The sequence below is a fragment of the Antennarius striatus genome, chromosome 17 (assembly GCF_040054535.1).
Source record: "Antennarius striatus isolate MH-2024 chromosome 17, ASM4005453v1, whole genome shotgun sequence".
NCBI lineage: Eukaryota > Metazoa > Chordata > Actinopteri > Lophiiformes > Antennariidae > Antennarius > Antennarius striatus.
The window spans coordinates 15,285,792-15,302,490 of NC_090792.1; the positions used below are offsets into that span (position 1 = coordinate 15,285,792).

At 40.9% G+C, this 16,699-nt stretch overlaps 2 protein-coding genes across 2 annotated transcripts; both read left to right on the forward strand.

Moving 5' to 3' along the window:
* Nucleotides 1–8,555: 8,555 nt before the first annotated feature.
* On the forward strand, nt 8,556–9,440 carry LOC137611147 (4-galactosyl-N-acetylglucosaminide 3-alpha-L-fucosyltransferase 9-like). The gene has a single exon (XM_068339193.1). The coding sequence runs from the start codon at nt 8,556–8,558 to the stop codon at nt 9,438–9,440; it is 885 nt and encodes a 294-aa protein (XP_068195294.1).
* A 5,468-nt stretch (nt 9,441–14,908) lies between these two features.
* On the forward strand, nt 14,909–15,943 carry LOC137611258 (4-galactosyl-N-acetylglucosaminide 3-alpha-L-fucosyltransferase 9-like). The gene has a single exon (XM_068339361.1). It carries the CDS (start codon nt 14,909–14,911, stop codon nt 15,941–15,943), a length of 1,035 nt encoding a protein of 344 aa, XP_068195462.1.
* The last annotated feature ends 756 nt before the right edge of the window (nt 15,944–16,699 follow it).

The window sequence follows — 16,699 nt, forward strand, 5'->3', positions numbered from 1 at the left end:
ATACTTTAACGAGCTTATTTTATCTGTGAATTGATATTTATATTTTTTATTTTATTTATGAACTATTTTTAATGATCAGAGATCTTAGCCCTATTAAACACAAGGCTACCATGTGAAATTTGAAGAGGAAAGGCAGGTTGTAGAAGAAGTAGAATAATTTTACTGTACTGTAGTAGAAGGACATTACCATTTAAAGGCCCAAACTGTCAACGCAGAGTAGAGTAGAGCAGGACTTCATTCATCTCTTCAGGGGGTGAGGTTATTACTTAGACTCCTTCAGAAAATAGAGAATTTTTTTTGAAGTGGAAAGACAGGTTTACTTCATTTTTTGACCTTATCCGGAATTTCAAGAATCCACTAGAAGCAATAGGTACGTCAACCTTACTTTAGAGAAGAAAGGATAGTCAAGCTGGACACACCATGAATATCTCATTGTAAGTCTCAAATGGCTTTCATGTTTTCAATTTTATAAAATAGCTGTCTTTAAATCTTGGTCAGTCAGACAGAGGGCATCAGTGTTATTACCGGTTATCAGATTGACAGAAAAGCATTTAGAAGACAGTGATCTAGTATTTAAAAGCTAGTTGTCTGTTTTTTTTACTTCTGTTTTAGGGAATGTGTTTATTTTAATTAGTTTTTTATGTTACTCCTCCTGTCCTTAAGCAATTTTGTTAATTGTAATTGTGTTCCGTTCCGTGCGCCTCTCTCCCTCACCCTGGAGAGCGACCGCAGCAGCGCTCATTGTTTCCTTAATGGGGGGAGAGTTGAGAGTTGGAGCTGGGAGTTAGAAGTTGGAAGTTGGAGTCAAGCGTTTTTGAATATTATGCATGATTGCCACTGGTAGTGTCAGTTTTCTCTGTATATACTTTTTTTTTTTTTGTTGCACTGGGTTTTTGGTTTTGGGAATTCTGATCTGCACTGTAAAATATTTTTTCACTGCTTGTTGGTGAAAAATAAAAACCCCACCAAAAACGGATCTTTTGCGGCTGCGCCATCAAAATTTTCCCCCCACTGCATTCACGAACCCGTGACAGTAATTTTTTTTACAGTTGAGAATAATGTTGTATAATCATGAAAATGTTTTTAGAAGAATTTTACTGTACTGTATTAGAAGGATATTACCATTTAAAGGCCCAAACTGTCAACGCAGAGTACAGTAAATTAATTTTTCCGTCACATTACACACAGCACAGTACGTACACAGAAAGAAAAGACACAGAAAGTAATGCCAACACCAAATAGAAAGAGTAATAAATAGTAACCCCCCCGACAGAGAGAATAATAAATAATAAATAACTCACTAATTAAAGGAATATACCAATACAGAGACCTAAATGGGTTTAGGAATGAAGGGCATGAATAAATAAACCTGGATAGGCGTGGACTGAATATTATTTTAGTCTGTATATTGTTTACATTGTTTGGTGCATTGTTTCCGTCATCCCTCTGCTCTCGTGTGAACTCCCTTTTTCTTCATCTCCCCCAGAGAGGAGTTGAGCAGTTTAATGGCTCGGGGTGGTGAAGGAGTTCTTTAGTCTGTTTGTCCTGCATGTTGGGAGGCGCAGCCTCTGGCTGCTCAGGCTTCTAAGGCTCCTCTGGTTGTTAAGGGGTGGGCGGATCCTGTGATCGATACTTCGCTCCTCCACCAATTTCCTCAAAGCGCAGCTTCTCTGTGCAAATAGCGCACGCCCTTCTCTCTTTCGCCCAGCGCACCCTGCTGCTCTCTGAGTCTCTGCCTGAGTGACTCAGGCACACCTTCAACCCCTCCCCCCACCTGGCCACTGGCCTGCTCCTCCGGACAGAGACAATGTACTCTGGCAGAGGCTTTTCAGCCACAAAAATCAACAAGACCCAGGTAATCTGTTTTTCACAATGTAATTGGGTATCAATTTTAGGAGACTGGTTCAATGGTTATATGTTCACCCAGTTGAAAAAATCTTGTTTTACTAAGGGCTACAGCTATCCATTACCCAAGGAATCGATTAATCTATTGATTGATTCTATTACTAAAGTAATCAGATAAAAATACAAGGTTCACAATATGTTATTGATATTGCTTTTTATGTGGCTGCTTTCCTATTTGGTCTGAATTGTAATGACAAATAAAAGTTACATAGTGAATGAGAAGAAACACCATTTCCATTAGTGTAATATTTATTACCCCAAAAATAAGTCTCTCATAATCTCTAACTTATTGTGAAACATGTACATTAAAGTGCTAAACAAACTTTAATTCCTGAAATAAGATTACGTTACATTGCTGCTTTTTTTTGGTTTGACTCTTGACTTTTGTTCTGAAACAGTTGTTGTAGTAAAAGTATTTTATTTTTTTATACTGTTAATGTTTGCATTGTAGTTATTTATTAAAAAATGAAACATTTTTATTGCCTAAAATATTTGAGCTGTGTTTATCACAATTATAATAAAGTAACTTGGGGTGGGGGGTGGGGTGTCAATTATTCAATGATCATGACATTTCCAAGCAAAAAGTATCGGTATCGTATCGGTATTGGTATCGATACTACCTTGTATTTACTTGGAATCGGATCGATACCAAAATTCCCGGTATCACCCACCCCTACTGGTTATTGGTAACGGTGTGCAGAGGGTGGCTGACATTGTCCATGATGTCCAGCAGTTTGTCTAAGGTTCACTTCTCTGCCACCGTTGCCAGAGGGTCCAGCTTCATCCCAAATACTGAGCAGGCCAGCCTGATCAGCTTTTCCAGCCTGGAGAGATCCTCCTTGGTCACGTTCCCTCCCCAACACCCCACAGCGTAAGGCAGGACGCTGGCAACCACAGACTGATAGAACATCCACAGGAGCTTCCTGCAGACGTTGAATGCCCTCAGCCTCCTTAAAAAGAACATCCTGCTCTGTGCTTTCTTGTACAGCTGCCTTGTGTTGCTGGTCCAGTCTAGTTTGTTGTCTAGCTACAGCCCAAAATATTTATAGGTCTGCACAATCTCCACCTCTTCTGTTCCTATCAGAACTGTACTAAGTTGGGGTCTGCCCTTCCTGAAGTCGATGACCAGCTCTTTAGTTTTGGAGGTGTTGAGCTGCAGACTGTTGCTACGACACCAGTCAACAAAGTCCTTCACCACGCATCTATACTCCTCATCCTCATTGTCCCTGATACATCCCATGATGACTGTGTCATCTGCGAACTTCTGGATGTGACACAGTTCTGTGTAGTAGCAGAAGTCTGCCGTGTACAGGGTGAAGAGGATTGTGGACAAAACAGTCCCCTGTGGAGCACCGATGCAGCTGGCCACAGTATCAGACGTGGTGTCCTTTAACCTGACGAACTGTGGTCTGTTGGTGAGGTAGTCATGGTGAAGTAGTCATGTGGTCTGTTGGTGAGGTAGTCATGGAAAAAGTTGTTAACAACAATATAAAGACATATTAACCTCCCTCAGCAGACAGACAGTGTTTATCCAATATTAACCAGTTTGTCACAGATAATTCAACAGTTACACATTCCATTATATTGTTAACGGATATCAACATACTCTAAATCTCAAACTTAATGTTATCCCTCCAATCAGAAATCCTTGTCTATGTTTTCATGAATCCATGTTTCTGACATTGTGATGATGTTGAATGGTATTTCAAATGTTCTCTTTGATCCTTAATGTATCAAAGATTAGTGTAGAGGCTCCTACTATTAAAGTGATTCTGTTGTAGTAATCCTTGGTGTTGTAGCCCACTCCTAGTGAATACATTTCTGATCTAGGTTCATAAGGAGCTGAGGGTGTGAACTGTAGCAAGCGTACATGAAAGTACATAAACAAGATAAATTTCGAACGGTTTGTTCTTACTCCAACAAATCTTAAATAACAAAAAAATGCATGTTAACAAAACAACAATTGGGCCCTCCAAAATAATAAATCTTTTCTGTTTGGCATCACTTTTCAAATCTACTCTCCGTAAAATCTTAAATGTCTTTAACTGTTTGTGAAATAGAGTGCACTCTTTTCAATTGTGGATGACAGTCCAGGTGACTGGCACCACCCTATCCCAGTGTGGAGTATTCCATGAGTCCATTGAGTCCAAGTTGTATCATTCTGAGAGGCTCGCCACCAATAAGACTGGATCCAGAAGTAGTCCTCACTCTGTCCTTAAGACCTGACCAAGATATATGGTAGCAAATCCCAGAGACTTCCCAACTCAGTGTCTTCTAGAGCAGCGGTCCCCAACCTTTTTTGCGCCACGGACCAGTTTCATCTAAGACAATATTTTCACGGACCGGTCTTCATTTGCTCGATAATCGTTAAGGACGCCAGGACAGCTGTAGTCTAATAATAAATTGTCCGCAGTGGACATCAACAGACAATAAACAAAGTTTTTTTCATAAATTGATAATCAACATCTCTGTTTCGTCTCTGTAAATGAAATAATTATAAGAAATAATTACATTAAAAACTCAATTCAAGTGACTGCACTGATGAGGTTTATTTTGAAATTTCGCGACTTACAATCAGTGCATTCAACGCAGGAGAAATATTGATCATTTCCAATAGAAGGGTCAACAAGTCAATCAAATAATAGTAATTACAATAATGAGAATTAGTGGATGGGGACCGCTGATCTAGGGGTAACGGGAGACAATGACACATGACGTGTGTACCATACGTCCGATCTACTCCGCAGTTTGGTTTTCGGTCACAGCAGAAAATCGCTTCACAAAGACAGGAGGTTGGAAATGGAAGCAGGGTTTTCGATACTTTTTGGGCGATCTCAGGATAATCTGCCTTGACTTAAATCCAGAACACTGGTGTGTGTATGGGCGCTTCATTGTGTGTGTGTTGATAACTTGTCACGTGACCGAGACCCGTCAAGCGGAACAGATGCATGAATTTGTCAGTCATTCCACACACTGTTCTAGAGCATTCAAATATCCTGCACATTAATTAGTAAGTTGCAAAACCTTAAGTTTCAACGTTTTTTAATGCTGCATCAATTTCTGTACTCTGCTTGCCACAAGCATGTCTTGTCTCTTTCCTCTCTCTCATCTGGGGTGGCAGTACCTCAGTTGGTAGAGCAGGTCGTCGAATTATCCAAGATCGGCGGTTCATTTCCTGCTCCCTACCACTCTCCCACTGCCAGTGTGAGCTGGCCCAGCTCACCTCCCAAGCAATGCCAAGGTGCACTGAAACAAGGCACCGTCCCCTTCACAAGCTGCTCTTTCAGGGTGCTCCAAAGATGGGGCTGCCCGTCACTCGGCCTTCGCTTTATTTACTGCATTCCTACAGGCCCCTTGTGTGTGTGCTTGGTTGTTTCAGGGGCCTGTACAAAAACATATATATGATTACTAACAGACTAACCACGGGTGAAAACAATTATTTCGCTATGGGGATCGTTAAAGTGTTCTTCTTCTATCACGCAGGTAAGTCGTGACTGGGTTGTTACTGGGTTGTTATTGTTACTGGGTTACATGATAATATCAGATTAAGTGACCTCTTATGCAGGAAGCATATTTTAAAAATTTAATTGAGATGTTGCACACTTTGATGTAATAGACGGACTTGAATAAAGCATGAGTTTTTAGGGTTCCTTTACTTCCAAAATACTGCAAAACAGACACACGCACATCAGTCACTTCTTTGTGTGCCGCAGGCTGTCCATCTACTCAGTATGACACAGCTGCCCGTGCATTCTTAAGGACCCCTAAGGCCACCTGGCTGCCCAAAGTGCCTGTGTGAGCTCTGGTCATTGTAACCAGGCATTGATTACTGAAATACTACATTCAACATTGCATATGAACAGAATATCTTCTTTTCCTTTCGGCTTTTCCCTTCAGGGGTCGCCACAGCGAATCAATTTCCTCCATCTAGCCCTGTCCTTTGAATCCTCTTCTCTCACACCAACTACCTTCATGTCTTCCCTCACTACATCCATAAACCTCCTCTTTGGTCTTCCTCTAGGCCTCCTGCCTGGCAGTTCAAAACTCAGCATCCTTCTACCAATATGTTCACTATCTCTCCTCTGGACATGTCCAAACCATCTCAGTCTGGCCTCTCTCACTTTATCTCCAAAACTTCTAACATGTGCTGTCCCTCTGATGTACTCATTCCTGATCCTATCCTTCCTGGTCACTCCCAGAGAGAACCTCAGCATCTTCATCTCTGCTACCTCCAGCTCTGTCTCCTGTCTTTTCTTCAGTGACACTGTCTCTAGGCCAAACAACATCGCTGGTCTCACCTTTCCTTTCATTTTAGCTGAAACTCTTCTATCACACATCACACCTGACACCTTCCTCTACCCGTTCCATCCTGCCTGTACACGCTTCTTCACCTCTTTTCCACACTCTCCATTGCTCTGGACTGTTGAGCCTAAGTACTTAAAATCCTCCATCTTCTTGATCTGTTCTCCCTGTAACCTCACTCTTCCACTTGGGTTCCCCTCATTCACACACATGTACTCTGTCTTACTGCGGCTAACCTTCATTCCTCTCCTTTCCAGGACAAACCTCCACCTCTCTAGCTTCTCCTCCACCTGTTCCCTGCTCTCACTGCAGATCACAATGTCATCTGCAAACATCATAGTCCATGGAGATTCCTGTCTAACCTTGTCTGTCAGCCTGTCCATCACCATAGCGAACAAGAAGGGGCTCAGAGCTGATCCCTGATGCAGTCCCACCTCCACCTTGAACTCCTCTGTCACACCTACAGCACACCTCACCACTGTCTTACAGTCCTCATACATGTCCTGCACTGCTCTAACATACTTCTCTGCCACTCCAGACTTCCTCATACAATACCACAGTTCCTCTCTGGGCACCCTGTCATAAGCTTTCTCCAGATCTACAAAAACACAATGCAGCTCCCTCTGGCCTTCTCTGTACTTCTCTATCAACATCCTTAACGCAAATACTGCATCTGTAGTACTCTTTTTTGGCATGAACCCATACTGCTGCTCACAAATGCTCACTTCTGCCCTTAGTCTAGCTTCCACTACTCTCTCCCATAACTTCATTGTATGGCTCATCAGCTTTATTCCTCTGTAGTTGCCACAACTCTGCACATCTCCCTTGTTCTTAAAAATGGGCACCAGCACACTTCTCCTCCATTCCTCAGGCATCTTCTCACTATCTAAGATCCTGTTGAACAACCCAGTCAGAAACGCTACTGCCACCTCTCCTAGACACTTCCAAACCTCTACAGGTATATCATCAGGACCGACTGCCTTTCCACTCTTCATCCTCTTCAATGCCCTCCTCACTTCATCCTGACTAATCTTTGCTACATCCTGGTCCACAACAGTCACCTCTTCTAGTCTTTGTTCTCTCTCATTTTCTACGTTCATCAACTCTTCAAAGTACTCTTTCCATCTTCCCATCACACTACTGCCACCTGTCAATAGACTTCCATCCCTATCCTTAATCACCCTAACCTGCTGCACGTCCTTCCCATCTCTGTCTCTCTGTCTTGCCAACCGGTATAGATCAGTCTCTCCCTCCTTACTGGCCAACCTAGCATACAAGTCATCATAAGCTTCTTTTTTGGCCTTTGCTACCTCTACCTTCACCTTACGCTGCATCTCCCTGTACTCCTGTCTACTCTCCTCAGTCCTCTCAGTGTCCCACTTCCTCTTGGCTAACCTCTTTCTCAGTATACACTCCTGTACCTCCTCATTCCACCACCAAGTCTCCTTATCTACTTTCCTTCCAGATGACACACCAAGTACTCTCCTACCTGTCTCCCTGATCACATTAGCTGTAGTTGTCCAGTCATCTGGAAGAACCTCCTGACCACCCAGAGCCTGTCTCAACTCCTTCCTAAAAGTCATGCAACACTCTTCCTTTTTCAGCTTCCACCATTTCGTCTTCTGCTCTGCCTTTGCCCTCTTGATCTTCCTCACCACCAGAGTCATCCTACACACCACCATCCGATGCTGTTTGGCTACACTCTCACCTACCACTACTTTGCAGTCACTGATCTCCTTCAGGTTACACCGTCTACACAAGATGTAGTCTACCTGTGTGCTCCTACCGCCACTCTTATAGGTCACTCTATGTTCCTGCCTCTTCTGGAAGAAAGTATTCACTACAGCCATTTCCATCCTTTTTGCAAAGTCAACAGCCATTTCCATCCTTTTTGCAAACGCAACCCTCTGTATTTATCCGGGCTTGGGACCGGCACAATAAGACACTGACTTGTGTCCTCTTGTGGCTACATTGCATATGAACAGAATATGAACCCACAAAATAATAAACTCATATAAAATCAAAAGTTACAAAAACAATACAGGGTGATAGGGGGTTCACACATCTTAACATGTGTCCCACAGACAAAAACCTTCATAATTTGATGAATTGTCTTGATTTTGGATCTTCTTGATTGTAATCTGTCATATTTTTTAATTCATCTGCCTTTTCCAAGGTGGAGGATGCCATCTATTCCGCAGAAAAAAGTCCTACACCACATCCTGAGGGGCATGGTCTTCATGGGATGCTATGCAATTCTGTTTTTGATGTATTCTATGCCACATACCTTTTGGTCATTGGGTTTAAAGGACCAGAGCCTCTTCTCCAACACAAATAGCAACACAAATATGACCATAGTGCTGATGTGGTCATGGAATTACAAAAACAATTTGAGTCTCTGCAAGTATGCTATCAACATTGAGGGCTGTCTCATCACATCAGACAAGAGACTCTACAACAGGTCAGATGGGGTGATTGTCCAAAATAGGAGGCTCCACCAGAACATTTCTGGACTGCCGCAACTCCCACGACCATCCTTCCAGAAATGGGTATGGATGAATAAGGAATCGCCCAAACACACTCGCCTGATCCCTGGAGCGGAGAAACTGTTCAATCTAACAAGCACTTACCGTTTTGATTCTGACATTCCACAGCCTTATGGATCCATTGTGGCAGAAGAGAGCCAGGGGGATCTTGCCCTACCCATCAAAGACAAACTGGTCTGCTGGATTGTGAGCAACTGGCACAAATACCATGAACGGTTTATATACTACAATGAGTTCAGGAAACATATTAATATTGTAGTATTTGGAAAAAAGTTTGGGGGACATATTTCACGGGAGGAGTACCACCGCATCATAGCCAGTTGTAAGTTCTACCTGTCTTTTGAAAACTCGATTTTCAAGGATTATATTTCTGAAAAATTCTACAATGCACTATCTTTGGGGACAGTGCCAGTAGTTCTCGGGCCACCCAGAGATAATTATGAGAGAATTATCCAGGGAGACGCCTTCATCCACGTGAATGACTTCAATTCGTCTAAGGAGCTGGCTGATTATCTGCTGCTGCTGGACAAGAACGAGGCAAAGTACCTCAAGTACTTTGAGTGGCGACGGCACTTTAAAGTCAAGAGCGGTCCTTCCATCCTAAACACTGCATGCCGAGTTTGTGATCACCTGCGCAGTCACAAGGAGAAAGAAACAATCGACCTCGTTCAGTGGTACTGGCATTGATGGTGTTCTGAAGGATTGTACAGTATTATTCCTGTTTAATTTACAGATGGAATGTTTGGTTTTAGTCTATCATCTGCTTATTGTTTTTGTGTTGTCTTTGCTTAAGAATAAGGTTGAGCATTGTTACATTCTAAGCTACCATATTAATTACCATATTACCATATCACCTCCTACAAGCTCCTAATTTGGGGCTTGCCCTAAAATCGCGACCTGTCACTCTGCCTCCCACTGTGTGTGTATTAACTGTATGCTTACAGGTCACTGGTGTTTGTTGTGTGTTTGTTTCAGGGGCCTGTACTAACAAATACTGTAAAAATGCATATTCATATAAAGGTGTGTTTTATTTATTTAATAACTTTTGTTAGGGCAGATGGTCCAAGCCAGGGGTCGGCAACCTATAACATTCGAACAGCCGTTTGGACCTGGTTTCTAGAGAAAAGAAAACACTGGGAGCTGTAACTACTTTCTGACATTTAAATTGACTGTATATGTTTTTTTACTTGTGCACTTCTACAGTGTGTTGCTTATGAAATCCATTTTTTCTGTTGCCACCTATGTACCAAACAAAAAACACCACGAGCCATTATCCTTATATTGGCTGTCAGAGTGTGTAGCGGAGCCTTGATTTGAATTAAAAAAATAAATTGAAATAAGAGCACTATTTCATTGAACAGTGAAAATAAATGTTTAAAAAGTATCTGTATAATTTTTTTTATTTTACTTGGTTGATGGGACTTCTGAATCTACCAGACTTGAATAGATCAGAAAACATAAGGTAGGAGTTTGAGAAAATAATAGACATGGACCGTAAAGACAAAACCAGACACACACATGCAGACACACACCACCAGAGAGGAAAATATCAATTTAAATGTGTCATTTTTATTTAACAGTGCACTGTTTTCACTGAGGAAAATACAGGAGACAGAGCTGGATGTAGCAGAGATGAAGATACTGAGGTTCTCTTTGGGAGTGACCAGGATGGATAGGATCAGGAATGAGTACACATGTTAGAGGTCTTGGAGATAAAGTCAGAGAGGCCATACTGACATGGTTTATACATGTCCAGAGGAGAGATAGTGAATATATTGGCAGAAGGATGCTGACTTTTGAACTGCCAGGAACTGCCAGGCAGGAGGCCTAGAGGAAGACCAAAGAGGAGGTTTATGGATGGAGTGAAAGAAGACATGAAGGTAGTTGGTGTGAGAGAAGAGGATGCAGAAGACAGGGTTAGATGGAGGCAACTGATTCACTGTGGCGACCCCTGAAGGGAAAAGCCCAAAGGAAAAGGAGTGCAAAATCACATCAGTTACAGATTTTCCTGAAAATGATGTTATAAGCAGCTCCTGAAGACCTGACCATAAGATTTAACAAAGAGCCTTGAACGTGGCTACAGTTCTTCCAGATTTCACAGAATTCAAAAATGAAATAAAATCGGACCTCAAAAATGAAATAAAGTCTGACCTCAAAGATATAACAAAAACTCGTTGCTCGTGTAAACATGATGAGACCGGCTGGTGAGATAATTAAAGCTGTGTTTTCCGACAATCGTCATGGACAATGAGAGATCGTGGATAACAATGGAGCTCAGCTAATGCAAACTAATGAAACATGGGATTTTACTGGTAAGACCAAGTTTTTCTCTTGTGTGTGTGTGTGTGTGTGTGTGTGTGTGTGTGTGTGTGTGTGTGTGTGTGTGTGTGTGTGTGTGTGTGTGTGTTTTATCACAAGGGCTAAAAAAGTGGGACAGTAACAGTGAGGGTTACACATAACTTTCACTTGGAGGAGATAAAGCTGCTTTCATTCACCAAAAGCAGATAATTGTTCTGAATTTGTAATTAATGTGTAATTGGTTATGTGTTTGCTGTTATGCTGGGGATAGCCTCGGGCGGACACACACACACACACACACACACACACACACACACACACACACACACACACACACATCTGACTGAAGCAGCGCTAACTAGTTAGCCAAATGCTGATTTCAACAGTTTGTGAGGAACTTTTAGTGTGTAGCTCTGAGCTAAGTCGTTACCACGCACCTCTACCGTAGCCTTAACGGACTCGGACTCCCCTCGGGGATGACCACGCCCATATCCGGGTGGACAATCAGATGTGACTCATGATACGTCAATTACGCTCTGCTTGTGACGTCACACATGGCACTTCATGAATCTGATCCTTTTTGATTTTCTCCTGCCATGAATCCAAAAGATTCCAAGTATCTACTGATCCAGGGAACATTTGTTTTCCAGATTCTAGGATTTGGTCGGGTTAGGGAGGATCACTATGTATATGTAGACACCTGGAAAAAATGTGGTTTTCATAATTGGAACCCTTTAACAAAGTTGCAAGTGAATTCACACTTGTCGTTTCAATCTCAGACAACGTTTCATTCATTATTCGGCCAAGATTGTGTCCCTGTTGTTTGACCATGATGTTTGTGGACTGAATAAATCGTTCATTTAAAGCAGTGCTTCTCAAATAGTGCCCCCCCCAGTGCATAAAACTATGCACTGTCTAAATGAGCTCATTGTAACCATTAATCCTGAATTCCTAATTTTGATAAAAAAGAAAAAGAATCAACACAAATTGTTCATTCATTTTTGTTTTGTAGGTTATAGTGTTTTATACAATGTGCTCCGTAGTTAATGTTGCTGAACTGAATTTGAATTTTGTATCATTTATTGATTTTATTTAAAATTATTTTTTAGTATCAAATGATGCAATAAGTTGGTCAAAATGTTTACAGTTTAAAATACACAATTGCAAACAACTTGTAATGACAGGGTACCATATCATGTGGTTTTGCCTAAAAATAATAAAAGAAAAGAAAACTAAAACAAACAGAAACGACATGATGTGTACTGCATTGAAATTGTGCCCCCCCCACACACACACACAGCAAGAGACAGAGAACAAGAGAAAGACAGAGGATGTCAGAGACACACAGAGAGAGAGAGAGAGAGAGAGAGAGAGAGTTTATATTTTCTTTTTTTATGTTTGATGATAGCAGTGCTTCAATTCAATAGCACCATCCCCTGAAGGACCCTTCTACAAAGGTGTGGTCAATAATTGACCATTAAGGCCACGCTTTTTTTAAATTTTCATTTAATTTTCATTTTAAAATACTGTTTTGATTCCGGAAGGGAAATTAAGAATGCACACTCTAGCTAATGATTCAAACGCATGCATATATATATTAGTGTGTACAGGCCCCTGTAGCACACACACACATACACAAGGGGGCCTGTAGGCATGCAAGGGAGGTAGAGTGGCAGGCAGCTCCATCTTGGTGCGCCTTAAATGAGCGATTTGTAAAGGGGACGGCACCTTGGCAGTGATCCAGAGGTGAGCTGACACCTCCCACTATCACCTCACCTCCTGGTATTTTTTTGGAGGGGGGCGGGAGCGGGAATCGAACTGCCGATCTTGAAATCATAAGACGAAAATGAATCATTGAATGCCACTCCATTAACAGATGGAGTCATTATTTAATGTACAAAATATAAAGTCAAAGAATATTTTGGTGAAGGCGTCTTTACAATTTTTGTTGTTCTCCCTCTGTGACGTCAGATGAAACAATAAATAGCTCTTTAGAAGACCTGTGTAGTTATGAAGTGGAAAAGCAGGTTGTTCTTGAAGTAAAATCTCTGCTGACCAAACCGGAAATTCAAAAAGTGGTTAGAAGCTACATTATGACTTCTGAACAGGGGTGTGGACTTTGTTAACAACACTGCTGAGTTTTCATCGTAAGTCTTAAATTGCTTTTATATTTTTAATAGTGGAAAATAACTTATATTTATATGTAATTGTTCTAGTTGTAATCACTAACTTTCATTTTTTTTATTGTATTGTATGTATTTTATTATGTCTTATATTGTTAATTCATGAAATGGCTTTCTTTATCCATTTAAATTCAAGTGTATTAGATTTAAAACAATGGCTTCAGGATTTTAACACTTCTATATGATAAATTTTATATTTTGGGGGGGAATAACCTGGTGCATACAGTCAGACATGCCTTTGCATTTTGCATGCGAAAAATTCAGGATTTAGAAAAACATATACAAGGTAAAGCTCGTGTATACATATCTATTACAAATTTGGTTTTTGACAAATTTGTCGGAGGACTTTATAAGACTTCATTTTCAAAAACTAGACTTTTTCTGGCAACTATTTTAGAGTTCAATTTTTAAAGGATTAAACCTTCAGCAACAGCAAATTAATCTCTACGTTATAACATCTTTCCCTTCGCATACAAATGATAAAACTTTTGAGACTCTGCTTTACTATCACTCAGTACATTTGTTCCAAATATAGAATGTAATCTTCTTGAAATGGATTGATCTAGGACTAAATCCTATTGTGCAATGTGGATGAACATTATGAGCTGTCCAAGTCTGAATGTTAACTATTTCATATGGTCTATTATTATTTAGTAGTTTATAGTGCTAGGATGAAATATGTCAGTCAGTATGTAAGCATCCTAGCACTATTAACACGATTGTAGTGTGTATTTAATAATAAATACATTAAAGTATTGTATGCTAATGTTGTGAGCTAATGTGACAGTTAAATTAGACATAAAATCTGAATGAAATGAAATTGTGTATTAGTAAAAGAAAGAAAGAAACACCAGGAAATTAATTTCATTCATTCATTTTGTTTGGAGTATAGAACATTTCATTTTCACATATCCACTCTGGTTTATTGTATTTTTTTCCAACAACTAAAAATAGATTTCCTTACAAAGTTGTTTAAACTCATGAAAAGAATTTGAGGTCATGACAAGAATTTAAATGTGCACCAAACAACAAGTTGACAAAGACTTACCTGACACTGACATTATTGGTGTTTTATATTGTGGATGATTACTATTCATCCATTTTTATTTATTTTTTGGTAATAACCATATACAACTGAACCAGTTTATTTTTAGAAAGTAATGTGGAACACTTTAACACTGTAAATCAGTCTGGGGGCAACGCTGTATCGCAGTGGGTCGTGTTGCCTCCTTTCCTCACAGCAAGAAGGTCCTGGGTCCTTGGATGTTCTCCCCAGGTCTGCATGGGTTCTTTCCAGGTTCTCCGGGTTTTTTCCACTGCCAGAAATGTGCAATTCAGGTGAACTGGTGACTTTAAACGGTCCACAGGTGTGAGTGTGAGCATGCGTCAGTGTGTGTTTTTGTGTTTGGACCTGTCAGGAGCTGGCGTCTTCTTCGGGGTGTACTCAGCCTTTTGTCAACAATCAGACAGGAACCACACCCCTGTGATCTGTACTTCAGATGAGTTACTGATGACAAGACCATTACTATCTGCTCTTATTCGAGAAGATGAAATCAGTCTGGATTTTGCATCTTATTGATCACGTCTTTACTGTGACTCATTATTTCTGTTATTTCTTTCTAGGAAAAACACATGCTATTGGTGCCGACTCACAGAATTCTACGACACCTCATGATGGTTACTTTAATACTGGCAGGGTCTGTAACTCTGCTTTTGATGTGTTTTAAACCATCCACCAGTTCTGTGGGCCAAGTGAATTTACCCGCATCTCCGGATGTCGGTGAGGATCTCTTCTCTGACAAGAGCAGCAAGAATGTGACCACAATGCTGATCTGGTCCTGGCCTTTTGGGAAACAGTTCAATCTGACTGTGTGCGACTCTGTCTACAACATCAAGGGCTGTTTCCTCACAACAGATAGGAATCTCTACAATATGTCTGATGTGGTCCTTATTCACCATCAAACTATTTGCCGAAAACAATTCTGTCTCCCACCACTTCAGCGACCACCTTTCCAGAGGTGGATATGGATGAACTTTGAAGCACCCTCACATTCCCCCAAGAGTCCTGAGATTGAGAATCTGTTTAATCTGACTGTCAGTTACCGTCGTGATGCTGACATTAAAATGCCTTATGGGTCAATTGAAATTTTAGATGTTGAGCGGGATCTTGTCCTACGCGTCAAAAATAAGCTGCTCTGCTGGGTTGTGAGTGACTGGAAAGAACAATATGTACGGTCGGCATACTACTATGAACTGCAAAAGTATGTTCCAATTTCTGGTTATGGAAAATATTTTGGAAAACCCCTTACTGCCACTGAATACTACCACACTTTATCTAAATGTAAGTTCTATCTGGCTTTGGAAAACTCCATCCACATGGACTACATTACGGAAAAATTCTTCAATGCACTCTCTTTGAAGACAGTTCCAGTGGTTCTTGGCCCACCCAGAGAGAATTATGAGAGAATTATCCAGGGAGACGCCTTCATCCACGTGGATGACTTCAAGTCGCCGAAGGAGCTGGCTGATTACCTGCTGCTGCTAGACAAGAATGAAGAAATGTACCTCAAATACTTTGAGTGGCAACGGCACTTTAAAGTTAAGAAGTACACTTCCTGGGATTTGCGTGCATGCCGAGTTTGTGATCATGTGCGTCGGCACAAGGAGTACAAGACAATCAACCTTCACAAGTGGTTCTGGGACGAATAAGATCCTGAAGGGGTGTACACTGTTTGGTTTGATTTTAAAGGCGGTGCTTTAAATTTTCTTGTCCTTTACCAAACAACATGGTTCATTATTATTCTGTCCCAAACTACCAAACAATGTTTCTCTGCTGGTTGAGTACCAAATATATAATCTCTCTGATGTTCTATCTGATGTATAACACTCATGATTTGTTGTTCCTCCGCCTGCTCCCTGCTTTCACTGCACAACGTCATCCGTGAAAAACATTTGTTTTTCTTTCATATCATTTGTAAGATAAGCTAAAATTTAAATGAAGTATATGTGTGTTTCTAAAATGTCATAATCTACATTTAGAAGTGCTGCACCCGAATGTACTAACAAACACATCCTGTTCCAGTTAATCACCTACTGCAGACAGCTACAACCTTGATGACGATTAGAATGTTCCAACATAGATAACCACAAGTTAACTCCCAACATGTAGAAAAATGTCTTATTGTTCTTGACCTTGTGTGTGATCTAAACTGTTACGACGCCTGCGCGCGTCTTTATCTAACCCTGCTCTATCCATTTTTTAATAAAAGAAAGCAGCCGGGTGGGACAGAGTCAGAGTCTACTTTGAATTGCACCAAGTCAAGTGCATCTCTTCTGTGTCTCTCCCTGCTGCAGCTGGTAAAACTTTAAAACCTCTCTGGGTGCCTTTGTCTGATGACCCTGGTCTAGCTTAGAACAGTTTTTGAGTGAATGTTCGAGATTTAGACCCAACATCATTCACGTAAG